Below are 27,989 nucleotides of genomic sequence, written 5' to 3'. Positions count from 1 at the left end.
GGGGCTTTCTGCCTTAGTAAATAATACCTGATGTTAGCTCATGACTGTTTATTAGGTTTCTAGTACAGTTGACCCTTGAACAATGCAGGGATTGGAGTGCCGACCCTCTGCACAGCTAAAACTCCACATATAATTTATAGCTGGCCCTCCATTATATCCAAGGTTCCTCTGAATCCACAGTTCCACATCCTTAGATTCAAGCAACCGACTGGGGATTGTGTAGCGCTGTAGTATTTACCATTGAAAAAAGTCTGCTTATGTAAGTGGACCCAGGAGGTTCAAACCTATGTTGATCAAGGGTCAACTGTAATTAGGTTTCAGAACTTGTGTTTCAAGCTTATAAAATTTAATATATTGACTGCAGAGATGAAATTTAATGAGGTTCCCAGAGGAGGAACAATATGAAGTAATAATCACAAGATTCAACAATAGTTCATAATAACAATAAAATAAAAATAATGAGAGGTTTGAGGATCACAAAACTAAGTCAAATGACAGAAATTTAAGAGCCACATTGACTCTCATAATATGACATTAATTTTTTAGGTGATTTTATTTATTTATTTTTAGTTTGATAATTCTTTTTTAAAATATTTCTATTGAAATATAGTTGATTTACAATATCATGACATTAATTCTTAACAAAAAGAGGAGAGGAAACTTGCCACTAATGAAGCACATACTAGTATCTCCCCTTTAGAAAGAATAGAATGATCACGAGCCAGAATTATGGATAGTTATAAACGTAGCATTAGAAAAAAAAAAAAGGAAAAAGAAGAAAAGGGTCTTGAACTATTCAGAACTACTTAGAACAGGAAATAAATATTCAAACATGTAAAAACAAAGAAACAAACCTGTTACATACAAAAACAGAAAACGGGAAAAATAAAACATGCTTGAGGCATATTTATAGTACATGGCAATGAAACAGATATAAATGGAAGATATGTTCATTCAAACATGTAGCCAATGTAGCCAGTATCTATAAGGTAAAATACAGGCAACATAATACAAAGCATTTTAATCAGGAAGGTCTGTACAATGGGGTATTGTGAAGTAAATTATGGCTACTATGAAGTCTATTCAAGAAAGATGATTATAGGATAAAAATACATAGTCTCTACATGTCTCTATTTTGTAAGCAAGTTTTAAAAAGTATTTAAGTTGCTTGAGAGACCTACATAAAACATATTGTGAAAGAGCAATTATACCAGATAGAATGATGTATTGCTTGAGAGTCTTGATACTAATTAATGTGGTACAAAGACAAAGCTGTGAATGGATAAATATTTCCTTGGAAATCCTAGATCTTAAAGATGCATGTTTTTAATTGATCTTTAGGGTCTAGGATTTCCAGAGTACAAAAATTTGTTTTACATTTCTAAACCTAGTAGAAACTGATATAAACTTAAAAGTCTAAAAACTATAAGTAAGTGAAAATCAACTTGTATGTAATAGAAAAAAGTAATAAAAGCATGTGAAGTATGAAATAGTAATCAGTGACACACAGCACCAAAGTACTAAGGAAAGGCTTAGAAAAGATTAAATAGCTGCAGTTAAGATAAATTATACTGAAACAGTCCTAACTTTTGCATTTACTAACATGAAAGGTTTTAAAGTATTTTTATTCTCTAAATTTTACTTAGCATTTGACATGTCACTCATTTATACAACAAATCTTCGTTGAGCACATTCTAGATGCTACACAGAAAATGAAATGTGGAAAATTAGATTTCTTATACTTAAAATAGAATATATTAGCTTCACTGAGTGTAAGGCACTGCTTAATAGCAAAGTTATTTTTATTGCACTTTCTACAGGATCATTTAGTCATTTCCTGTTAGTTAAAATTGTCTTTAATTATCATGACAAAAACAACTAGATGAAACACAATAAAATAATTAATGTTAGGAATCAGACTTCCCTAAGTTTTATAACCTCATAATTTTGGCTTAAAATGTTCTTCAAGATTGACAAGGTAAAATAAAACTTAAGCATAATTAAATTAATTAGTTAATTGTGGACAATAACAACAGATTTTAACTTCAGCAAGAGAAAAACTACATGACCTGAAAGTCAGAAAAAGAATGAAATAGGCAAAAACACTGTAACAGGTAAAATTCAGTACAGAATCATGATCAAATTAATTAGGAAAAAAAGTAAACAATCAAAGTAAAAATTAGAAGGTACTCTCATGCTTTAAAACTTCAATGGAGGCTGGGGCCCCACCCCAGGGTGAGGAGGAGGAGGGGGAGGGGGAGGGGGAGGGGAGGAGGAGGGGGAGTGGGAGGAGGGGGAGGGGAGGAGGAGGGGGAGTGGGAGGAGGAGGGGGAGGAGGAGGAGGAGGGTTTGGCTGAGCTGCAGACACAGGCTTGGGCCCCACCGGGGAGACGGAGCCCCAGGACTGTTGAAGCCTGGAAGTCCCCGCCCCTCCCCCTCCCCCTCCCCTCCTTCTTCCCCTCCTCCTCCCCCTCCCCCTCCTTCTCCCCCTCCTCCTCCCCCTCCCCCTCCCCCTCCTTCTCCCCCTCCTCCTCCCCCTCCTCCTCCCCCTCCCCCTCCCCCCTCTGCCACTTTGTGGCATCCCCCTCCCTTTCCCACTCTTATAATCTAGCCATGACTAGCAGAAGCACAGCCAGGCCCAGTGGGCAGCCCCAGGCCAACAAAATATGCCAGTTCAAACTGGTCCTGCTGGGTGAGTCTGCAGTGGGGAAGTCTAGCCTGGAATTACGTTTTGTCAAAGGGCAGTTCCACGAGTACCAGGAGAGAGTCACTGGAGCGGCCTTCCTCACCCAGTCGGTTTGTCTAGATGACACAACAGTCAAGTCTGAGATGTGGGACACAGCGGGGCAGGAGCGATACCATAGCTTGGCCGCCGTGTACTACAGAGGTGCCCAAGCTGCAACTGTGGTTCATGACACTACTAATCAGGAAAACTTGGCCCGAGCAAAGACATGGGTAAAGGAACTACAGCGACAGGCCAGTCCTAGCATTGTTATTGCCCTGGCGGGGAACGAAGCTGACCTGGCCAACAAGCGCGTGGTGGAGTACGAAGAGGCCCAGGCGTGTGCAGGTGACAACAGCTTATTGTTTGTGGAGACTTCAGCCAAGACAGCTAAGAACGTGAACGATCTCTTCCTGGCAATAGCTAAGAAGTTGCCAAAGAGCGAACCCCAGGATCTGGGGGGTGCAGCAGGCCGAAGCCAGGGTGTGGATCTCCGTGAGCAGTCCCAGCAGAACAAGAGCCAGTGTTGTAGCACCTGAGGGGTGGCTAGAGGCAAACAAGTATGGAGCTAGCACGAGAGCCAAGAAATAACCTCCATCCCCACTGCTCAGCACACAGCCCCTACGGTAACAGCACACGGGGCCCTGACTCCCAAGGGCTGCCTCTTGACAGCTCCGTCACGGCACTTTGTAACGCTTCAGCAACAACACCAGGCAGCTGTTGCCACTGGCCTCCTACCCCTGCTCTGGGGCTTGGGGCTCAGATCCCCCAGGACTTACCTTCCAAAACAAACTTTCTTCACTTTGTATTATAGGTGCAAGAGAGTGACCTACTTCTCTTTCCTCCTCCTCCTCGTCCCCATTTTTTTCAGAAAACTTTTTTTTGTCTCCCGCCCCTTCCCCTTCTGCTTTTGGTCAGTCTTTGTTCTTGATCCCCTTTTTCTTCCCCTCCCTGGGATGGAGAAGGTAGCGAACCCAGGAAGTGAGGAAGGAGGTTTCCAGTTCAGTCACATTAGGGGCCCTGGGGGAAAGTAAGCCTCAGAGCAGAGGGGAGTAAGGAAACATTTCCTTTTTGTTTTCATTTGGTTGGAGTTTCTCATATTCGAAAACACTGAGTTGGCCTTGTGGAGGGTGTTTCTAGGTAGAGGTGAGAACGGGAAGGCAAGCTCTCCGGCACCAGGCTGGAGTCTTGTTGTTAGCTAACTGGGCAGAGGTGGAGATGCAGTGTCATCTGTGGCTCAGGAACTCTTCCAAGGCTTACTTTCCCCTCACCCAGCCTCTTAGGTAGCTTCTCCCCCACAGTGGGGGAGATTCTGGACCCCAGAGTCCTCCAAAGAATCTTCACTAGTTGCCTGCATCTGTGATCTAAATGGAGCGACCAGTTTCCGATACCCATCCTCTGACTTACACATATGCACTTTTTTCTCTCTGGCCCTCGGATTGCCTCAGCCCCAGACACTGTATCCCTCTGCAGTTTGCACTTTAATTGATGGTAGTTCAGTTGTGATACTGTTTTATGGGGGTTGTGATTGATCTACCTGCCCTCTTAACTTTGTAATTAAGTGGAATCCGAGGTGTATATGAGGTTTGGGGAGGGGCTGTAGAGAACAGTACCGGTGGCAGCTACTCTAGCCCAATCTCCCCTGCTAGCTTCCTCCAACTCTGATTCTTACTTCACCTATATTCTGGCCAGCCTAACTCTTGGGTGTAGGTTTACCTTTCCTGGGGAATTAACCGAGCAACTGGAGAGCAGTCTCAGGCTAGCACAGGCCATTGTAGGGGAGTCAAGAGGAGTCAGCAAGAAGGAGGAGTTTTCTGTCCTTTCCCAGGGTTCCCATTCAATTTGATCCACCCATTACCACGTCTTTTCTACTTCCCTGTAAATAGGTATGATCTTTATTCCCACTGTACAGTCTGTTCTGCCCCCCGCCTCCCATCAGGCCCTATATCTTTTCTCCTTTGTTAGTATCTTCGGTTTGGTCCCTCCATGCTTAGCCCCCAAACCCGTCCCCCATGCAACCAGTGGTTTAATCCGCGTACCACTAGGGGGGTAGCACCACAGAGGCCTACTTGTGGCCCCCTAGTATCATAACACCTGTTCCTGTGGACAGGGAACGGCGGGCACTGAGGGTCCCTCACAACTGTCTCACATCACCAGAGGACGCTGGTCCTTTCTAAATCTCTAGTCTCTCTTCACACCCCTCATCAGGTATTTTAAGATGTCTTTGGGAAGCCATCAAGGCAAGAGAGAACTCTAAATCCCTTCTTGTTCTAGCCCAGGGTTTTGAGGAAATTGGAGGAAATAAGATAGGAGAGGCCATAGTGACCTAGGATTGGAACCTTTCTGCCCTTTTGGCTTGCAGACTGCCTCCTGTCCCAGAGAAGCTGCGAAATCCATGAAGCTGAGATTCTGAAGGACCCAGCTTAGGTTCTCCCACTTACGCCTAAATTCCCTTCCTTCACCAGGGGCAGCCTTAGTTCCCATGGCCCTGAAACACATACACATTTTCCCCTCCTTTTCCCAGCACCCACTAGCCCCCCAAAGCAGCCACTGCATCCTTACAAGTGGAAGAACTACGACAGCTCCCTTAAGTTTCTTAGAAATGAAGTTCTTTGTCTGTGTAGTTTTCCCCATGGAGCAGTAGGGAAGCTGTTTCATTGCCTTGGGGCTGGGAAACCATTTCTCCAGGCTTCTTCTCCCCTCCCCTGCCCCCCTTAGGAACAGGATTGGCCTTAGCTTCTGGGCCTATCTGCTGCCTTCCTTCTACTTCCTATTAGCTCTTCTGCTTTCCTTGGAGCTCTGTTGGGCTTAGGGAATCTTAGTTTTTATTTCCCAGCTCTTCATTTTTTTCTTCTGATTTTTTTTTTTTTAAGGGGGGGTATCTTTTTTCTTTTTTGGCTTCTAAGAAAGCATTTGCCTTTTTTCCCCTTTCTTCCTCTCCCAACATAACAATCATGGTAACAGAATGCGACTGCTGATTTACCGATGTATTTAATGTAAGTAAAAACAGAGAAAAAAAAAAAAACTTCAATGGAAAACTACATTGGGCAAAGGGTAAAAATCACAGCAGTGTCTGAAAAGGAATCAGATTATTAGCTTAAAAGCTTGTTTCAGGAAAACACGCTTTTCAGATAATATTTCTATAATTTGTTACTAAAGAAACAACTGTGCAAGAATCTGATTTTGCAAAGATACATCAAAGTGCTTTATGTCAATATATGAGTGGGCACATCATTTGAACTCTATCTGATTCTGTTTCATGTGACTCATGTGCTTCTACTTCCTAAACGATTTGATATTGTATTTGGTAACAACAGATATATTTGATATCAAACACCTGGGCATGTCCCTTCTGTGGTTGTGAATGCATGGCCTATTCGTAAGAGTCAGATACTTCTTAAGGTGCTGGGGCATTTGATTTTGAACAGTTTCGTTGGCTACTAGCAGATGAAGCAGTGCTTCTCAACTTGGATGTAGAGTAAGCGAGAGAAGGGGTCGTGGTTTTAGGAAAGCACAGTACCTTGGGGGTGAATTTAGTTTTTGTTTCCTGTATAAACATTCATTAACTACAAGCCATCTGGTTCTCATTAATTGACTGTGCTCAGTACATGATTAACATGTCCTGTTGAAGAGGGAATACTGTTGTTGTTGCTATGAGTGTGTATTTTTTCCCATGTCAGGGTCAGAATTTTTGTTAGTAGTTTCACAAAAAGCTGTTGACAGGCCTAATTCTCTCAGGTTATGATAACCAAATTTTGCTAAACAAATTGCATTACTATGGTTATAGTCAATTATGTACTGTTCCTATTTGACTTCTTTCTCATGCTCACTTCAGGGAAAATACATTCCTCTCTCATGCTTGCCATGGGTAAGTTTTAGCCACAGGGAGCATGCCAGAAATGTAGGACAGAGTCTTTCTTTCAGTCGGTTAATAGCACCAATAATTTACATGATTAAAAAAAAATCATGATTGCTCTGTACTGGTAAAGGATATGGAAATCACCTTTTTATTTCTCTTACCTGTGAACCACATAAAATAGAGAAAAAATAACTTGTGAGTGATAGAAATGGGGTGTACAGTGAGTATGTTTTATGTATAAAACAAAGTGAAAGGGACCAATAATCCTGAGACTTGGGAACAAACAATAAGCCCATTGAATTGAGATGCTCCTAGTAACCAAAATACTTGTCTAGAATATCTGTGCCCTACCTGAAACCTCTGCCGAATTAACTCTTCCTGATCCATTATCAGTTGAGGTGGTTTTTCTTTGCAGAAACCTTCCCTGAAGTCTAAGACTGGATTTATTGAAACTATCAAGGGGTCCCACTGTATTGTACTTAACTCTCCCATAGCTATTACTCACTATATATTCAGCATAAGTCTCTCTGGTAGGCAGAAAAATGCTGCCCCACCTAAGATGTTCACACCCTAATTCCCTTAACCTGTGAATACGTTACCTTCCATGGCACAAGGGCCTTGACATATGTGATTAAGGTTAAGAACCTTGAAATGAGGAGATTATCCCGGATTATCCAGATAGGTCCAATGTAATCATATGAGTCCTTAAAGAGGAAGAAGAAGGCAGAAGAGTGGGTCTGAGAGCTGCCATGAGGGCTCAACAAGGCCACAAGCCAAGAAATGCAGTGGCTTCCAGAAGCTGGGAAAAAGCCAGCTTACAGTCATCAAGAAAATGGAACCTCAGTCCTACAACCACAAGAAAATGAATTCTGACAACTCAGATTAGCAGGAAATGGATCATCCTGTAGCTCCTCCAGAAAGGAACACAGCCTGCTATTTTAAGAGCACAAAATTCAGGCAAAACTGACTCACATTTCTATGAATAACAACCTGATATGTTTTAGAATATATTTTATTGATTATATTCCATGAGCGAGATACTTTCTGGGATAATAATGCACTTTAGATTTATCCTCAATATCTTCATCAACATTAAGATAACCATGGATCTAGCTGTCCCTGATAATCATCCCTTAACCTCATCTTTATCTTGAGCTGCGAACCACAATGGAAGCAGATTAAGTATGGCTCATTTTAACTATAAAGGAATACAAGTTAGACTGTAACTAGGTACATAATGTCAATAAATCAGATGAAATATTCAGTCAAAAAGTTGACTATATTAGTAAAAAATATTTAGATGCTTCGAGTTATTTCAGAAATAGAGGGATTTAAAAGTATCTTATTCAAAAAAAATCTTAGACTTCTCTATCACCCAATCTAAAGCAAAGATCCCAAAATGATGTGAGAAAAGATAAATGAGTCATTTGCTGTTTGCCTCAACTGAATGAATAATTTATTTTACTTTTACCTTTTAGAAAAGATTGAAATTCCCTGCCTTTATCTTCACTGATTTTCCCTTCTAGTGAGGAGGATGTGTTCCTTATATCACTCACGGCTGAAGAAATATTGTCAATCTTCTTCTGCAGAAGGGTCAGTTTCATTGCCTGGTAGTTCAGCTGGTCTGTCATTTTTTGTGTCACCGCTGCATATAGAAGAAGAGAAAATAGGAAACGTTTAAAAGTACATATTTAAAAACCACTCAGATTTCATGATAGATTGAAGGGTAATTCAAATAAGCCATGTTTGCACTTCATATTTGAAAATATAGATTACATGCACTTAGCAAATGGCATCCTGACTTTTATACTAATATTTAGCGGTAGAAATTTGTAAAAAGCATTCTAATATCTTAGATTTCTAAAATGTTTTAACTTTGTCCAGAATTTTCAGTCTCTCTTTTGCTAACCTTAAAGAGTTGTTGTTAAACTCTCAATAGATGAGGAAATTGAGGGTCAGAAAACTGAAATACCTTGCTTGAGGTTACAGAGCTAATGCTTTATCTTCTGCTTTCAAATCCAATGCTCCAGCATTAAATAGGTGTAACCATATATATATACACACACACATATGTATATATACTACATGTATATATGTAGTTTGTATCTATATTCTGAGAATTTTATTCTTTACTGAGGTATTCTTTAGAGAGGTAAAGAGATTCAGAATTTGGTTAGAATCACTTTATAAAGCAATGATACTTTCCATGCCATTACACATGCGTTTCAATAGTTCAAGGAGGATTTTATGGTATCTTGTGAAAATACTGAATTTCAATCCCTTAAAAAAATTTGAGTACAGATCCTAAGCTATATTCACCTGCATTCTTAAAGAGATCCCCTTAAATCAGATTTCTCAATTTGGGTGCCTTATTTTGTATGAGAAGATATATGCCAAACCTAGTGAGATGTTTTTAGCAGTAACCCACTTTATGTTTCTAAGAGATGAGGTTAAGTCTAAAAGGAATGGTAAAATATTTATGATTAGAAAGATGAGAAAATATGTAACATGCCAACTTTAGATCAACACGAGGTTCTTGTTGATTCTGAGCCACATTCTTTGCCCTAGTCAGTGAGCAATACCCCTTAGTGATCTCTTCTCAACCGAGGGAAGGGAGCCTTCTTAGCTCCCTTAAAATGATCCAGTCCTTCCATCCATGTCAAGGTTCTTCCATGACTGTACTCTTTGCAGGGCAAAAGTTTGATTTAGTTTTGGAAACCTGTGATTTCCTTACAACCTAGTATGACAGCATTTTTATTCTCCTTCTGTGTCTGCACACAGAGCTCCAATAATTACACATGTTCCCTTCAGGCTGTGAACGTGCAGCTCACCCACAGTTCCTCCCAACATGCAAACAGCAAAGGATCGAGAGGTATGTTAATGTCACCATCAAACGTTTGACAACCAACTGATGTCTTGTTTGGCAGTCATCATAAATAGTGTTGACAATGATTGGGGTAGGGATGGCAGTAATTAGAGTCTGTGACCTGGGTCACCACAATCTTGTTGCTGCTGCTCGGGCGTCCCTCTGCCACCTGCGTCGTGACTCTCAGCCTGGTTACTGTGTATCAGCTGCTGTTGTTGCTGGGCTAGACGGAAGCAAAAAGAGGAGAGAGTTAAGCACTGGGACCGCCTCATTTTCTCCAGTCCTGAGCAGCAATATGGCTGATGTGCCTTTTCCCGTGCACGGAAGCTTGATGGTCAGCGATGATTGCAGAATAAGAGGCTCCGCCCCCACCCACAGGGTGATGTGCTCCCTCCCACATTGGTGTTGGAAGTGCAAGACTCTAGTTCTGTTTGGAAAAAATAAAATTATTAAGGTTTCCTTTTAGGTGAAAATGGGTGGTAGTTTGGGGAAGCCGTGTAAACCGGGGTGTGTAAACTGCCAGCATGATTGAGAGGAAATTTAAAATCAGCTGTGTTAAAAGCTAGAGCAGCTTTCTAAGTGGGCTGTCACAAAGATGGCTTGTTTAACAATGCAGTTTCCAACTGGTGGCCACTTGGAAGTAAGGGAGAGCTACAGCTTCTTTACTAAAACAATACCTGCATAATAGTGCCGCTTAAATGGGTTGTTCCCAGATTTTTAAGAAATACATAGGCTCAAAACATAAGGACTGCATGTAAAAGTAAACCATTATAGGGCATGTCTCGAGGGGATCAACCTGTAAAGTCAGTGAAATTTCAGAAAAATAGAAATTCTTATAGAATAAATTTACTCTATTAAAGAATTGCTTCTCATTTCCCATGAATCAAGTAATATTTTAAATGGCAATATAATTTTTCATTGGGGAAAACAATTTAGAGGGAAGATTTATTAAACATATGGAACACATCAAGTAATGTATGTCTGTAATTTGCAGACTTCTAATGAACAAATTTATTCATGGAAGTCTGCATATCAGACGTGAGAAAACAAGCGTTTGGTGTCTGACTGTGCTTCTTCCCATGTGAAATTATGTACCAATGAAACTGCACCTCTGGTACATGTTATGCTCCCTAAGGCATATGTAGCTGGGACAATAATACTAAAGCATCTCTACTCCATAGAAAACATATTTGTCACTAATTTGAGTTAGTCTCTCTTGTTAGATTGAATTTTGCATTGCTTTCTTCAGGGCACTGAGCTAAATTAATGAATCTCCATTCATGTCCAAGGTTTTTGCTTTGATTTTGTTTCTTCTTTTTCTCCACTGCATAATAGATGGTCCTGCATAACTGTTGATTTATTTGGTGGAAGAAGACAATCTGTAGCTTGGGGAAAAGTGTATGTATTTGAGGGCTGCAGTAGGTGGTGAAAAGTATTAAATTTCTGCTAGATCCTGGTAATAAAGTTCTTATAGCCCAAATTCAAATTAATTCATACAAATATATCTGCTAAATAATTGTATGGTTTTTAAAATCAAGGTTCCTTCTTAGATGATGTAATAAAGCATTTTCCTGGCAGCTAAAATCTATCTACCCAGGAGGGTTACCAGAGAGTAAAGCAATGATTCTCAAACCAGGGTCTCTGAATCAGTATCAACATCACCTGGGAACTTTTAAAAATACAACTTCTGGGCCCCATCCCAGACCTGCTAATTTAAGAAACTCTGGAGTGAGGCAGCAATGTGTGCTTTAACAAGCTCTCCAGCTGATTCCAATGCACATGAAAGTTTGAGAACCACTGGAGTAGAGCATCAAGACACATCTTCCTTAGCAACTTCCCACCTCGCTACCTTCCCTGTTTCTCTTAGCAGTGGAAGAGTGTTCAGGATACAGACTTGTAAGTGTTACAGCAAAAGGAACAGGTGGATTTAACAGAATGAACAATTGGTCTTTTCATTTTTTTACTGCTTACCATTTTGAGCTAGATCATAGGAAAACAAAAAGGGCTGGTGCATTGAAATGCATACCATGACTTGGTAGGCAGAAGACTTTGTTAGGAAGCAATGCGTAATTATGGTAAAAACAAAGACCATATTGTTTTGTGACATACAAACAAGGTTGCTCTTCAAATGTCTTTTTCTATCATTAACTTTTCATGCATACTATGCTTTTGCTTTGTTTTTTTACGTTTCTTTAGAATAGTGGTTTTTCATCATGGGTGTAAATCAGAAGCATCTGTTAACTTTGAAACACTAAGTGTCAATGTTCTGTCCATCCCCCTCCCACCCATCTGAAGATTATGATTCAGTAACTCTGTTCTGGGGAATTGAGCTTGTGTGTACAGAGTTTTTTAAACTCTGCAGGCGATTTCGATGCATGACCCTGGTTAAGAAGCACTAATTTAGAACAAATTTCAAAATTTTCTAATTCTAATAAGTAAATTCAATGGTGTAAGGCAGAAAATACCAGATGTTTAAGTTAAAAATTGCAATCCAGAAATTGATCTTCAGAGATTTTTCAACAGTCGTAAGTGCTTGTTGATAACAAGAGCATATGTTAAAGACTTGGTTTATTAAAACTCTAGTGAATAAAAACCTTTAGTCTCCTACCATTCCATAGAGAAGCGGGCCTTTACAAGGAGTAAGTGAAGTGGGGTGGATGTGGAGGATGATTGTCACATTTCCCGACTCCCTAGTATAGATGATATTATTCTCTCTGTCGTTAGGACACAAGATCCCTGAGGAGGCACTCCTAAGCATGGATGCATGTGAAGTGTTTGAGCCACCTCCCCAGCAATCAGATCTAGAGTCCACTTACAATTTTAGAATGTCTCAGAAATAAAAGGGCCTTTCCACTCACAACCTAGGCTATAGCTCCTCACTCCCACCTGGTAACATTCCACATACCCCAACTCCAAAGCTGTATTTAGTCAGTATGCACCAATGTGACCTAGCAATTATTAAAATACTGAAATACAGCCATACCTATTGGCAAACATATAATGATAAATTGTAATAACTGATAAAATTAATTATAAAAATCAAAATATTAACTTATCCCGTTAATGGTGGATACATGATAAAGATAAAAGATACATCTTGTAGGATACATGATAAATGTATGGAATTCCTATTATAATAACATCCGAGAACCGTTTTTCAGAGCTAGCAGTTTGTTGGGCCCGTTTCATGCACTACATAGATCTTACGAAACATTCTATGTTTTGGCAGAATCATCAGTTTATCATTATGTGTGATTTATGTAGTAGTTAGAATTTCCAAATTGTTTGGTACTTACTTTAGTTTACTTGCTGGTACTAATTGTCCTCAGCACATAATTTTTGCTGAATATTATTAAAGAATTTATAATCAATTACTAAAAACACTGGAAGAGACAAAAGTTTAAATTTTCAAAGTATTTCTTTTAGATATCATGAGTTGGAATTTTTTGAATCTGAGAAAAAAACAGAAATGTTTTCAATAATAAACCTAGTCCTGGATTATCTAATATACAGTGCAAAAATCAGTTAGTCTGGGACATCTTTTGAGATATAAAATATCAAAGTCAAAAATATCAAATCAATATCAAGAATCAATTCAATTTAAAAATGTAATTTGTATTTTTGAAATAAAATCAACTTGATTTTCAATAAAAATTAGTGGACTATTTTTACTTAATATATAAATGTTGATTTCAAATAATGATATAAATTTGTATCATTTAAAATAAAAATTGGGTTTCCCTGGTGGCATAGTGGTTAAGAATCCGCCTGCCAATGCAGGGGACGTGGGTTCGAGCCCTGGTCCGGGAAGATACCATATGCCGCCCAGCAACTAAGCCTGTGAACCACAACTACTGAGCCTGAGCTTTAAGGCCCAGGAGCCACAACTACTGAAGCCCACATGCCCTAGAGCCCATGCTCCACAACAAGAGAAGCCACTGCAATGAGAAGCCTGCGCACCGCAACAAAGAGTAGCCCCTGCTCGCCGCAACTAGAGAAAGCCCGTGTGCAGCAATGAAGACCCAACGCAGCCAAAAATAAATAAATAAATAAATTAATAAAAAAAAAGTAAACCCTCAATACTGATCTAAATAAAACTACAATACAAGCCTATAAAAAAAAGTAAAATAAAAATTACTAGACTTATTTGTCCTCATAATGGCATTCAATTTCTGTTAAAATTCATTTGTGATCAAGAGAAAAATATTAAAGAACTTTATGAAATTAGTCTCATGAAATAAGCTTTTGTAATAATAAAAATTTTCAAGTTAAGCAAAGCTTTTGAAATAAAAACCTTCAAAAACACTTTATCAAGTATGTTAATAAAAATCAATAAAATAAAAATATTTAGAAAAAATTAGAACTTTTAACATTATCATGTAATTGAAATAGTAGATCATTTCAGAAAAGAAAAACATTATGGAAGTTACCTGACAAAATAATTCTGATATAAGAATATCATTTCAAATCAGTTTTACGTTTAGCATTTGGAAAACAAGCTTTTTTACAAAAAGAAAAAAGAGAATTGGTTTTCAGAAATGACAGTCTAATAGAAATGTCAATCCTTTTTTAACTTTATAAGGGAAAATAATATTCCCCTTTTTAAACTGGAGATAACTTGAAAACTGATAAAAGATATTTTACATATGAAAAATGTTTATACATACTATTTGACACAAATATTAATAAGGGATAAAGTACATGAGAAAACATAGATTTTCTAATAAATCATATGAAAATGAAATTTTTATGACAAAACTCAAAAGTATAATAAATGTTTAAGTTCCTTGATTTATGATGCCCTAAATTTGACCAAACGATGTTTGCAAAGCTCTATGAATTAATTAAATAGGACATTCCTACAAGAATCTTTATGATTTAGTTAATAATAAATATACTGAATATTTAAAAATGCACACACTATTTAAGGACTGAAAAAAAAGGAATGCAATCACTGTTAACTCAGTAGTGGCTAGTAGATAAATCAGCAGGATGGCAATATCACTGATGTTAAAAGAAATTATAAACATACTGAGATGTCCTGTCACCTAATGGCTCCAAATCTGATGGAGAAATCTCTAAAGGAGATGGAGGCGGTCACCTATATTAAATCATCTCTCTGACATCATTTAGCTGGTGTCATCCATGTCAAAAGAAAGAGCACACCAATAATTTGTAGAAATTAATAAACTGTTTAGAAATTATTTGGATGATAAACGATGAGTGATTTGTGTTATGGCTTATATTACTTGGTATGTAGTTTATAATATAGATAACATATGCATTAACTTAAGAAAATAAAAAGTAATGCATCCTTAATTTTTGATTTTTATATTAATGTATATATTAATTGATACTGAGTCAGTTGTCAAATGTTTGAATATGACCCCTGCCCTTTCTTACCCCATCCTCATAATCAAGAGGCAGATTGGTTGAGGCGCTCATGATCCTGACTAAAGTGGAGCAACCTCAATAGAAACCACAACAGCATTTTACATAGGGTTTATTTCCAGGGGTTCAACATACTATGCTAAAGCTGTATTATAAATCATAAGGCATTATTTTATATTGCATTATCATATTCTAATGAAATTGGGTCTCTTCATCTCTTTACAAAGTATTACATCTTGTACAGTTAATGCAGAGATGATTACATTGCATTTCATTGAATAGTCTCCATTTGAAAAGTACTGGCAAAGCAGGGAATCACGCGCACACACGCACACACACTCACACTCACACTCACACAAGAGGAAGTAGGGGGTATTTTATGTGTACTCCATTCCTATTTGAGGCGGGGGAATTCATCAAGTCATAGTTCTCTCTTTGCCACTCGGCCCAGGCAAGATCCTGAATGCGCAAGAAGTGAAAACAAACCTAGGTTAGAGGGAAAGGGTCAAGAACAGAAAGGAGGTAAACAAAAAGAATTCAAGAGTAATTTTCTATTGACCTTAGGGTCAAAAGAATTTCAAATAAGTTTTATTCATGCAATCTGGAACAATCCTATTGCATTGCAAATGAGAGAATAGAAAGTGACATACTAGAGAAAATCAGCAAATTAGAAATAAAAACTAAAAAGATAAGAAAAAATTTTAAAATCAGTGACAAGTAGGAGAAGAGAAATTAAATAAAGCTTTCAGGAAGGAAAAAAGAAACAAATTGAAAGGGATAAAGATGAACACATAGAAGTATTGAGTGGAAGTCTTTAGTTTTCTTGCATACTCATTTTTGGTGATTCACTCCTCAGTATGTGGAAATACAATATCTATGAAATAAAAATAAAAATTTCTCCATATTTTTGTAAAGTTTTGAAGAGACTGATTTGAAAGAAAATGTAATTGGAAAAATCCTTTCAATATTGAATTACCAAAACTAATGTGATTGTGTGTGTGTGTGTGTGTGTGCATAAAACTTCCCATTTGCTCTTAGCTATAGTTATTTTTAAATTAATCGTTTTAGGAGGAAATAGGTGAGGAAATTGTACTCCTAATTGTAAAAGAAACAACTGTTAAGCATCACACAAAGATCTTTGAGATCCAATTGTCATATGAACCTCTTTTCTCTGGAATTCATTGGATGGGGTCTGTGAAAACCTGAAATACCTGTTTAGCAAATTCAATAGTTTGTTATCGTTTCTTAGCTCTGTTTGTTGACTGGAGTTCAATACGTGCATTCATCCCGATTTATTTCTCAGTATTTAGCTGGTGCAGAAGCACTGATACCATCTCTGACAGCGGAGTCACTTACTCTCCTGTGATAAAATTCCTGGTTGATCGATGCTCTTTTATTTTTCCATTTAGCAATCTTTCTGTCTTCCCCACGTATTCTCTACCACAGGACTGCCACGATTCTAGTTTTCCAGGCAATGTATCTTATCTTGCACTTAAGCACAGACCTTTGCTTTGTTCCATAGGGCCCAAATTTCTGTCTCTTTTTTTTGATCCTTTCTAAGATATTGGAGCTGAGACAGAAGGGCATTTATTTAAGTCAAATAATTTCCAGAGATCTTTATGGACTTCTCATTTTTAAAAAAATTCAATATATTTTAAAAATTGGATTTCTTTTTTCTCTTCTCCCAATACAATTACTCTTTTCTCCTTGCACTAGAAACTCTGATCTTGGTGGATCAAGGACTTAGAGAAGCAAGGTCAGCAAGTGTCAAGAGCAACCGTTTTCTTATTAGGTGCTTTTTCTTCCTTTCTTTTTTTTAATTAGACAGGTATTATTTGTGAGTTTTTTTTTTTCCTTCCAGGCCTTTGAGGCATATCGTGGAAGTCATTAATGGCAACTCAGTAATGAGGAAGCTTGCTCTCTCTGCCTTAGAAACAGAAACTTTCCTATGTGGCTTGACAAGACTGGTTTCCAGCTGATTCTTTGATATCAACTGAATGCTTGCATGATGATATTCAGTACATATGTAAAGATTTACCGAGATTTAGTAGTTTAACAGTAGAATGCAGTTTTATGCAACAAAGGTCCCTGGTGTTTTTTGACTAAATGTATCATAATTTTATTGAGCAAGATGCCTACATCTTTGAAATTAAGGAGGTAATGTTCTTTTTCAAAGAGGAAAGCATTAATCACCACCGAGGAGAACCAGATATGCAAAAATATAAGAAATACAGGGTTTTTTCTATTTTAAATATTATAACTTTTATGGCATAGTAATTGGAGTAATATTTAAAATAATCTTACTAGAGAAGCCCCATATTTAAAATGTTAGTTACAATAGCTCTTACATAATTTATTGAATTAGTGCACACTTGTGAAATGAAATATTTTTATATATTCATAACATATGGCAGGGTTAGTTTATTCCAATTACTGCATAATTGCATTTTTTAACATTCATAATAACTGTGATAGATTTTATAAAGCACAATTTTATAAAATACCTTTTCCCTACATAGAGGATCTGATTAAAGCTGACTAGATTTTCTTTTGTTTTGTTTTTTGTTTTTTTATTTTTTTTAACATCTTTATTGGAGTATAATCACTTTACAATGTTGTGTTAGTTTCTGCTGTATAACAAAGTGAATCAGCTATACATATACATATATCCCCATATCCCTTCCCTCTTGTGTCTCCCTCCCATCTACCCTATCCCGCCCCTCTAGGCGGTCACAAAGCATCAAGCTGATCTCCCTGTGCTATGAAGCTGCTTTCCATGTGGCACATATATACAACGGAATATTACTCAGCCATAAAAAGAAATGAAATTGAGTTATTTGTAGTGAGGTGGATGGACCTAGAGTCTGTCATACAGGGTGAAGTAAGTCAGAAAGAGAAAAACAAATACTGTATGCTGACTGGATTTTTTAAAAACAGATTTGCAAAGAAGTTTTTTTTTTTCCTCCTCTCTGATCTAACATTATTTGAACTTAAATTCCTGTACTTTGTGTCATTAGAGCAAAGCCACAATTTCCTTGTACTACTTTAGAACGTTTTAGAGACATCTACTGGAAAAGCAAATTATTGCACTTTTATAAAATTGGCTTAAAAAGTATGTTGTTACTGACATTTCAAAAAATTTTCTCGCATACCATATCACAAATCTATCTCCCTTTCTGAGACAAACTCGTTGACCCTCAAAAAGATATAACAAATGTAAAATATATAAAAACTGTTATTTTGCCATTGGACTTAATGCTCCTTTTTTTCCCAGCAAAACTCTATTCACTTAGACTTCTTAAAACTTAGTTTCTTCTTGACAGTATGACTAATGTTTCTAATAAACTGATCTAGAACTTATTACCAGAATTTTGATTATCTGAGTTGCAGCAAAAAGAGCATGTGTGGAGGGTTAGTAATATTATAAACAGCATATTGGAGAATAAGACAACAGGAATAATTGCCCCATGGACTCTTTTTTAACTCTTTATTTTATATTGGAGTATAGGTGATTAACAATGTTGTGTTAGTGTCAGGTGTACAGCAAAGTGATTCAGTTATATATATACATGGATCTGTTCTTTTTCAAATTCTTTGGACCCGAATTTTGAATCACAACATCCTTTCCGAACAGATTGGGGTTGGGTCTATGGAGAGAGAGAGAGAGACAGAAAAAGAAAAAGAGAGGGGTAGAAAGTGAAGGAGGAGAAATAAACAAGAGTACAGTTGCCAGCAATTCCATTTTATTCCTGATCTATTGATTTTTTTGTATATTTAAAAAGACCTCCCTGCTGTAATTTATATTAAAATTGTTACTTTTTCTATTATGAAATTAATTTTGTTGTGGGGAGGAAACTTGTTGGGGAAACAGGGAGTTGTGAAATTCATGTAATAGTTCACAAATTTTCTGTGAATAAAATAATTTCCTCTTGTTGTAAAGGACTAGCACTGAAGTAATTATCACGGTAGCTACATGACCAGGTTTTCCAAACCCTTGAGGGCTCTAAAGAGATTTAAAGAATGGATCAGCCACACTGATTATTCTTGCCATATTTGGAGCTGCTTGTCATATGAGACAGTGTAGAGAGTGCTGTCAAAGGAAACCTGACAATTTTCTCTCCCACATAAGAATAAAAGACTGTTGGCACATATATAAAGTGTGATGAAGAGGGGAGGGGGACCTTGGCACATAATTGGGTAGGAATCAGAAGGAAAATATGTGCACCTCCCCACCCCCTGCTCCAAGGATAGATGAGATAATGAAGAATGGTTCAAGGGACAAAGGGACTCAGTAGCTCTTGATACTACCAGTGCATCAATTGCAGTAATAAAAAATTCAACAGCTTTTATGTACTTCAATAAAAGTGAAGACTAGGATGGTCAGGATATCGTAGGGAGCAACAGTAGGTTCTTGTGGAATCACAGTTGTATTAGAGTTGATTGTTTGACAAAGTGACACAATGGGCATATCTGCCATCAGAAAATTATTCCTACCATAGATTTCAATAGAAAGAAGTCCTTCCCACAGCAGCTTAATCAGCAGATACCTGAATTATGAGTAATTCTAGTTACACTATTGTGACGGAAAGTCATAGAACTGTTCTGGGACATTTTTGTTAATGGGGATTCAAGATAACGATTTGTGAATCCAGTATTAAAGATATCCCCAGGTTGCTTCCATTAGAACATGAGGTGTTAGTAAGCAATCAAAGCTAAACTGTTTGAATTCCATTTAAATATTTCATATAATACTCTTTCAAAAAAGGGAAAAATAGTACGTAGCAGGTATTCAAAACTATCAACCAGTCTTGTTTCTTGTGTGTATATTTATTATGATGGAATTCTATGTTTTTCCCTCCTAGGCATATACAGTCCATCATAGTGATTAATAATCGATTAGCAGGTGTAAAAGGAAGAAGCATGAGGCAGCACAGTCTTCATCAGCTGGACACCATGACATTCTTTGACATACAGACTTTGCTGTCTGTCCCTTATGTATGACAGGGTGCGGAACGACATTCGAAATTTCTAGAAGGGTATATTGCGAACAAACACTGCATATTTAAGAAATGATTATGGAATTAATAAGCCTTTTTCATAAGGAGAGAAATATAAAAATTAATCTTAAACTTTAGAAATATAATTCTAAATACTCTCCAGAACTCATAACCGTCTGACATACACAGACTATAAACAAATAGGTTTTACCACTGTGAGTGTATCTGTGTACCTCATGGAAATTAGAAATCCTTTGAAAGCAGGATCATATTTGGAGTTTTTTTTTTTTTTAGAATATGGTAAAGTATCTTGTTTGCAAATATTTTTGGTATAGATGATATTTTGTTTAAAACTTTATTTTACTGGTTATAAATGAAGTGCACATTCATGCTGTACTCTGGAAATGTATTAAATTTTTATAACATCTTTGAAATTAAGGCCATATCCAGAATAAATAGCGTTACAGTGAAATTTGCCTATAGATTCTCAACGAATGGGCTAGAAGAACCATATATAATATCCTTAACTAAACTGCAGGTTTCCTAGAGCTTTTATATTACAACTTCCTTTTTTTTAAATGTGAATCATAATGGTTTCTCCACACTTACATTAATTTTTAATCACAGTCTCTTACACTGCTGATTGAATTCCCCACTACCGCTAATAGCCTTCCTTGTAATATTCGTTCATTTAAAATATGTATGCTGATGCCATATCTTATTTTTCAAAGGAAACCTGTTTAAAGCCCAAAGCAAAATAATAGTCACATGGATGTTAGGCCACAGCAGGTTACCATGTATTTGATCAGCCTTGCCACCAGAAAATCCTTAAAATCTGTTGAAAAAATGGCTCCATTAGGATATTTTTTTAAAAGCAGAATTATTCATGTCATATTGGTATATCCTTTACAACTGAATTTCATTTATAGACAATCTTATTTCAAATAACTGAACTGGAACAAAACTAGAGGGTAATCTTATTTTTACATAGGGTCACTTCTAATGACAGTTTATTTAAAAATATACAATTAGGATTTCTGATATTTTAACAAGGTATGTGTCTATGCCATATAGCTAAGAAACAGTAAGATATGTAGTCAGGGCTCCAATTAGTCATCCTGTGAAACCAACATAAAAATGATGAGAGAAGTTAAAGGATAGCTTATGAGATATCACAGCTACTAAATTAGGAAGCTCAAAGAAAGTAACAGTCTTGATAGTTTGGCTACATGTTAATTAACTTTGTTCAAAGGATAAATTGCAACTCTTTTTATCACTGGAATCAGTTGCTTATTCTTTAGAAGTTTTATGCTTCTCATTGTTATTATGAAATTAGTATTAGAATATACCTTCTAACTGACATTTTGGTCCACTGAATCCAGGACAGCACTTCCATTCTAATGAGGTAACAATTTTATGTTGCATCCTGTACACAGGATTTGATATCTTCTGAGATCTAGAGAGGAGAGCAGTTGGGGGAAAACAGATTATTTGTCTCACATTAAATTATCAACTGGAATAAAGTGTTTGGGATGATACCTGGAATATAATAATAAGCATTCAGGGACTTCCCTGGTGGTGCAGTGGATAAGACTCTACATTCCCAATGCAGGGGGCACAGGTTCGACCCCTGGTCAGCAGATCCCACATGCATGCTACAGTTAAGAGTTTGCATGCCACAACTAAGGAGCCCACCTGCCACAACTAAGACACCATGCAACCAAATAAATAAGTAAATATTTAAAAAAAAATAAGCATTCAGTAAGTGTTATCTGTTCTTCTTATTATAATAATCTTCATCATCAATATTATTGTCAAACAGATTTCCTTAAGTACATTACAAAAAGCATTAAGGTTTATACTCTTTGGTATTTTAAATTTATACCTATCATTATGTTTTCTAAAGATACTATAACTTTTCCCTTGATAATGCTTTTCATTAAACCAATGTTAAAACTTATTTTAATTCTAATTTTTAAATAGTTTATGGGAATAATTTTTTTAGTTCTTATTTCTTATATCATTATAGTTAAAAGAATCTGTTTTCCTCCAGATCAATATCAAATAACTCAAAACAAATTAGATATTCCACTGTGATTTCAACCTGCGCTTTCTCATATCTCAAGTTTTTAAATTGTACTACCTATTGTTTCTCTCATATAGTATTTCTCTGAGAGGGAGGTGGAGGAGGGAAAAGGATCTAACATGAGAAAATGTTGTTTTTGAGAAGAAACCATGAAAGGGAAATGAAGAAACTATAACATTTCAAATTAACAATCAATATAAGAAGTGAATGGCCCTAATGGCCTTATGTATGTAAATGTAAATCATAAATACAATTTGGCCATATTATTCTTATCCCCATGACTTCAATATTTAGCTAATATCTATCAAATGATTCTATGAAATGGGCATGCATTATCTTGTTTAATCCTCACATTAGTTCTATGAGGAAAGTATTATTGTTCTCTTGACTTGCTGACGAGGAACCTGAGGAACAGAGAGATGGAATACTTGCTGAAAGTCCCACATCTAAAAGTTATCGAGCTAGGATTTTAATCCACTCTGCATGGGTTAGCCTCTCCTATAATTATCTAGAGTTTGTTACGTATGACTATGTGGAGACAACAGTAGTCACTCTCATGGATTATATATTATAACAGACTGGGTTTTAGTCTGCTATAACCTGATGGGCAATTAATTATGTGTGAAATTATTCCTCAATTTTAAAATGATCTGTAAGACTCCTTCCATCTCTGAAAGTAGGCTAATCATTCATCTGTGTTTATTTCTGTAAATTATACTCAGCAAATAACTCTGTCCAGTGAAATATCATATCTAGTCCAACAGCTAGTGCTAAACAGGAAGTAAGGTAGTTTGGAAAGGATTCTTTAGAGTTTATTAGGGTGAACTCAAGCGGTTAGTTGCATTATTATTGGACTCAGTGTTCCTGCTTTGGCAAACTGGATCGCAGGTGTATGTGTCTCAGACAGAAAGAAAAAGTGACAAACATTGCATATGCACTGAAATAGTGAGTGCATGGAGAGAGCCATCCAAATGCAGAGAAAGATAAGAAATGAGAATAAAGATACCTATTTCTAGTTTGTTTAAAGAGAGAGAAAAGCTCACCTTGAACTCAGAAGGGCAGTATGATGGGGGTTACTCTGGTAATAGTTTCATTACTAAAGAATTAACAGTGCATTCTTTGTATCTCAGGTTGACTAGGAAATTGTCACAAAGGGAGTAAATGCCAGAAACATAACTGGAGCTCAGCTCTCCCAAATCCCTAAGACATGCTTAGCTCTCTGGACCATGAGCCCTAGCTATTCCTTTAGGGACTACAAAACACCTTGATTTTATATATCCTTATTGCACACTGTTCCAGATTGCCAATGTGTCAGATTCACTGCCTGAGTTATTTGTATGACTATTTGTATAACATTAGCCATCATGGCCTGAATGACAATTTTAGTTTTTATTGCAGGCGTTCCTGAAACACCCCCAGCTGAGCTACTGTGACTGTACGAATTCAGAGAATTTATCAATGACTCAGCCCCACATTTTAGGACAATTACATAATTAAAACAAAAACCCTAAATAAGTCATTACAATAGACACAAGAAGAAAGGCCCTACTTAGCTGCTTTACCATGCATAATAGCAATTAGTGGCTTGCGAAGTTATGGACTTCTCTTTGGCCTAGTATGAAAGGGAAATTATCAATAGCCCTTTAAAACTGTGCATGAATTTAATGGACTTAAAGGACAGGATTGTTGGTCAGGTCATAGAATAAAAGTAATAGTAATAGTAAAAATAGAAACAAACTTGAGTTAACGCTCACTGAAGACTCACAGAGTACCAGGCACTAGGCTAAACATATTACTCCATTTATCTCACATACCCTAAAAACACCCACATGAGGCAAGTATAATTAGTTTCTGCATTTTAACTTATTTAAGATCATACTTCCAGTTTAATGTGATGACCCTACCCTGACCCTACTATACTTATGTGTACCTGGCATGATTAACTTTCTCTATATATTCCAGGCCACACATGATTATGGTACAAGAAGTGGGTATTTTCAAGAAATATTACATACCTCTGAGGACAGGGTCCACTGGTCCAGCCACAGGGCCCTCTGCCAGTTGGAACATAAGTGACTTGGTTGTCCAATATCACTGTTGGAGATAATCTGGTATGTACATAAGCACACCAGTTCCTAAGGAAGAGATCATTTTTGTTAGAAAAAAAATTATTGTCAGAAAGAATTCTTTTCACCAAAGTTATTTGCATAGACCTATATCTACTGTCAGTACTGTGTATCAGATACATTGAAAACTTGATATCTGGCTTTAAAATATCTAGAAATGACAGAAAACATATGTTACTTCATTACTGTACTCATGGACCATAAAGAAACACTGTAAGATAAAAGTAAATTAAGACTAAATCAGAGCTAAAACCAGAATCTCTATTGTTTAGCTATAAGCTAAGTCAAAATCCAAAATTGCCCTTATGCAGATATCAATATTAGACTGAGGTAGTGACTCGGACCTAGATCTGTTACTTCCATTGAACAATGTGCAGTAAGATGAAAATAAATAAATAAATAAATAAACAAACAAATAAATCATGTAAGGATCGAAAAAGAGGAAAACAATAACTGTTATTAGCAGCAGGTGATATGACTGTGAATAAAGAAAATATAAAGGAGTCTATATGTAAATGATTATAATGAATGAGTTCATCAATTTAGTGAAGATCAATATAAAATGTTTTATAATTAATAAAAAAGTTTAGCCATGCGGTTAAGATCAGTTATAGTTTGATGTGCTAACAACAAATTTTAAAAAGATACTGTTTATAATAGGAAAAATAACATTGTTCTTGTTAAATTTAACAGCATGTAAAACATTGACCAGCTTAAACTGGTTTTGCATCCTTCAAGAGGATGCTGATTAATCAGACCTTGAGTTATTTTACAGACAGCCCTGGGCATGTGCAAAACAGGAACCCATGTGTCCAGGATAACCCCAGAGCCGAGAATCTTCAGTCTATGGAACTCAAAGAATAGACGTGTTGAGGCTTTTATGAAATGAGAAGTTCTTCAACAAGGAAAATCTGGCTCCCAGCCACAGTGGGAGCTTATATGGACTAATTCAAGACTAGCCAATCAGCTTCCAAGTTTGAAATTTCCCTAATCCCCTAAACTTCATCCCGAGCCCTGGATGGAGAAGACAGATGCGAGAGCCTTGCTTCCTGTTTCCTTGCCAGTCGATCTCGCAGTAGAGCTTTTATTTTCTCAAAAGCCGGTGCCTTGGTATTGGCTTCTGTGCGCATCGGGCAAGGAGCCCTTGCTCGGTAGCAGTGTTGGTCACCACAGAGGGATGTAAATCTCATGACTGCCTGCCAAAGGCACCGCAGCCCCTGGCAGAGCGCAGGCCCTCGTCACCCACCCTGAGCGGTCACCCAGACCAAACTTGTCTAGAGGGTCAGCTGTCACGTTGCTGCCTCCCGCTGCTGCCCTCCAGGCTCCTTGGTGCTACTTTCACTTTTGAGAGAAGAAACCGCTCCTGGATCGGATGTCTTTTGGGTGAGTAACATTGTTAAAATGTGCCAGCACCTAAAGTTGTCTAATAACCTTCTCAGGATTGTGGGTTAGATTCCCAACCTAAGGGAGACAGTATAAAAGGCTACAGCTGCTGAGGTACTCAAAGGATTGAGTCCTAAGACTTTGGATTTCTTTGTCCGTGTTTGTCTATGTCTGTTTTGTTAGGATTGGTTAATAGGGGTTGGCTCGTGGATGACTGTAGCAAAATATTAAACCTGATATTAGTGAGGGTCCTCTGAATCAGGAGGTAAGACATTGCTCCCTGACTGGAAATCTTGCTTTACGCAAGGGTTGGTTTTTCACCCATGCCTAATATGATCGCCTGGAGGTATAGATACAGGTGTGTGTTCTTAATGGAACCTGCCCTGATTACCATGTTGTGTGAGAGGATAAGGGAGAAATGAGGGACTGTAAATCAGGAAAACTCTCCACTCCAGAACATGTTCTGTGCCTGGGTTAGAGGAATATCCACCCAAGACGCCTCCTTGGTGTCATTTTGCTCTGGTCATCCTGAGAAAAAGCCCTTCCAAAATGGGGTATGTCAACGATATACCTGCTAATTTAACAGGAAGGGAAAAGAAGAAACATGTGATCATACCAGTCAGTCTAAGGAGTAAGCACGGTAAAATTAAATAGGAAATATAAGAAGTAAAATTAGTGAAATGGGAGCTAGGAGAAAAATCGTCTATTTCCAAATTGGTGGTCAGCATGGAATAAAAAGCACACCTGTGTCTTTAGAGTGAGTTAATGAAAGGCAGAGACTAAAGAAACAAAACAGGTGGGACAATGTTATTAGACAAATAGGGATTTAAGGAAGGTTGAGATTGTTAAGGCAGTAACAGGACAAAGTGGAATTGTGTATAATTACTTGCCGTTTAAATAATGAATATGGTGGTCAGACTTGGCCTACATTTATCCAACTGTAAAGCAAAGCAAAAAAATCTTCCAAAACACAGACAGAACTTGATAAGAGCTATTTTCAACAATCTCACTAAGAATTCTCTTAAGTATTAAACACATCTGAGAGTGGCTGGAGAGGGTTGAAGTATTTTGAAGATGGAGATAATGTTTTCTAATGGAGATAATGTCTAAGAATCAACTGGTTATAGAACTCTTATCAGTAAGTTTGTACCTGTCCTTTCGGATAATGTGGCTCTTTTAGCTACGTGCTTTTATTCTATAAATGGTAACGTATTATGTTCTTAATTCTATATGACTTCCTACTGTATATGGTATACTGGAGTTATGAAAAAGAAGAAAATGACTTTCTTTTGTAACACTGCCTAGCTCCAACATCGGCTAGAGTCAGGGGGAAAATGGCCTGAGAATGGGTCTTCGAATTACAACATGAACTTACAGTTAAGACTTCTTTTGCAAAAGAGAGGAAAAATGGGAGGAAATCAGCTGTCTCCCTGTTTCTTGCAAGGGAAGAGGCCTTTATACAATCGGACACATTTTGGTTTTTCCTCAGTGAGAATTTTAACCCTCTTTTGTATGAGCCAAGCTAGCAGGCATTGAACTGCTTTTAAGTGTGTAAATATGTATGTAAAATAGGAAACTTTGCCAGGAGGAACAAACAACGGAGGTCATCTGGGAGACTTTCTCCTCGGTGGCTTCTCAGGGAATTCTTATAGCCAAGTTGTAGACAGTCGCTGCTATATTGGCTTGCTTCTTTCCAGAAACCAAACTAGGAGATGGAATTGGTTCCTAAACCCTCAGGTTCTTGCTTTCTCTCTCACGGCTCTTGAGGCTGGTTGATTTCCCTCTGCTTCTTTTTTTTTTTTTTAATTAATTTATTTTTATTTTTGGCTGCGTTGGGTCTTCGTTGCTGTGCATGGGCTTTCTCTAGTTGCATCGAGCGGGGGCTACCCTTCTTTGCAGTGCATGGGCTTCTCATTGTGGTGGCTTCTCTTGTTGCGGAGCTCAGGCTCTAGGCGCGTGGGCTTCAGTAGTTGTGGCACACGGGCTCAGTAGTTGTGGCTCGCGGGCTCTAGAGTGCAGGCTCAGTAGTTGTGGCGCACGGGCTTAGTTGCCCCGCGGCACATGGGATCTTCCCAGACCAGGGATCGAACCCGTGTCCCCTTCATTGGCAGGCGGATTCTTAACCACTGCGCCACCAGGGAAGTCCCTCCCTCCGCTTTTTGAGGGGAGTGAGGGAAGGTCCTTTTCTAGAGATTTGCAACCCACAGACTGTTCTCAGCTCTTGCGTTTAAAACCTGGGCTCTTGACCGAGCTGTGACTTAGGAGTCTCATGCTCTCTCTCTCCAAACCTCCATTCTCAGAGGGGCTGGCTAACCCCTCAGAATCGCACTAAGGGGGAAAGCCTTTGAGGGGGCAAGCCTCTAGTGTGCCGAGGTGCTTCCTATAAAGGAAGAAGTGTGCTTTGAGTCCCCAGATGTGCCTTCCTTCTTCTCCCATGAACTCAAGGGCTTTCCAGGTGCAGCCAACATTGCTGCATCACACAGACCTCGAGTTTCTGGTAAAGCTGCTGGTTGACACCAGGCCCAATTCATGAAGGCTAAGAAAGGCCTTTCCAGGCTC

General features: G+C 37.8%; 1 protein-coding gene, 1 long non-coding RNA gene and 1 pseudogene across 3 annotated transcripts in view; 2 read left to right on the top strand and 1 right to left on the bottom strand.

The window, feature by feature from the left end:
* The window catches only part of LOC309660823, a 190,549-nt gene extending 170,638 nt beyond the window's left edge, over positions 1-19,911 (top strand). The window contains exon 7 of the long non-coding RNA XR_014263648.1: positions 19,701-19,911. This is a non-coding gene — a long non-coding RNA (uncharacterized lncRNA). The remainder of the gene's footprint in view (positions 1-19,700) is intronic.
* MMRN1 (multimerin 1) overlaps positions 1-27,989 on the bottom strand; it is a 61,632-nt gene that overhangs the window by 18,739 nt on the left and 14,904 nt on the right. The window contains exons 2-5 of the mRNA XM_082461645.1: positions 23,937-24,056; positions 21,185-21,291; positions 9,569-9,670; positions 8,053-8,226 (exon numbers count right to left, since the gene is read on the bottom strand). Of these exons, the coding sequence (XP_082317771.1) occupies positions 8,053-8,226; positions 9,569-9,670; positions 21,185-21,291; positions 23,937-24,056 (503 nt within the window). The remainder of the gene's footprint in view (positions 1-8,052; positions 8,227-9,568; positions 9,671-21,184; positions 21,292-23,936; positions 24,057-27,989) is intronic.
* LOC309660815 (ras-related protein Rab-5B pseudogene) lies at positions 2,599-4,060 on the top strand (annotated as a pseudogene). The gene has a single exon. The product of its transcript is annotated as a ras-related protein Rab-5B pseudogene (transcript).

This window comes from Balaenoptera physalus (genome assembly GCF_965194825.1).
Source record: "Balaenoptera physalus genome assembly, chromosome: 5".
NCBI classification, from domain to species: Eukaryota; Metazoa; Chordata; class Mammalia; order Artiodactyla; family Balaenopteridae; genus Balaenoptera; species Balaenoptera physalus.
Note: the sequence above shows the minus strand (reverse complement) of the source record. Positions and strands in the feature narration are given on the sequence as shown.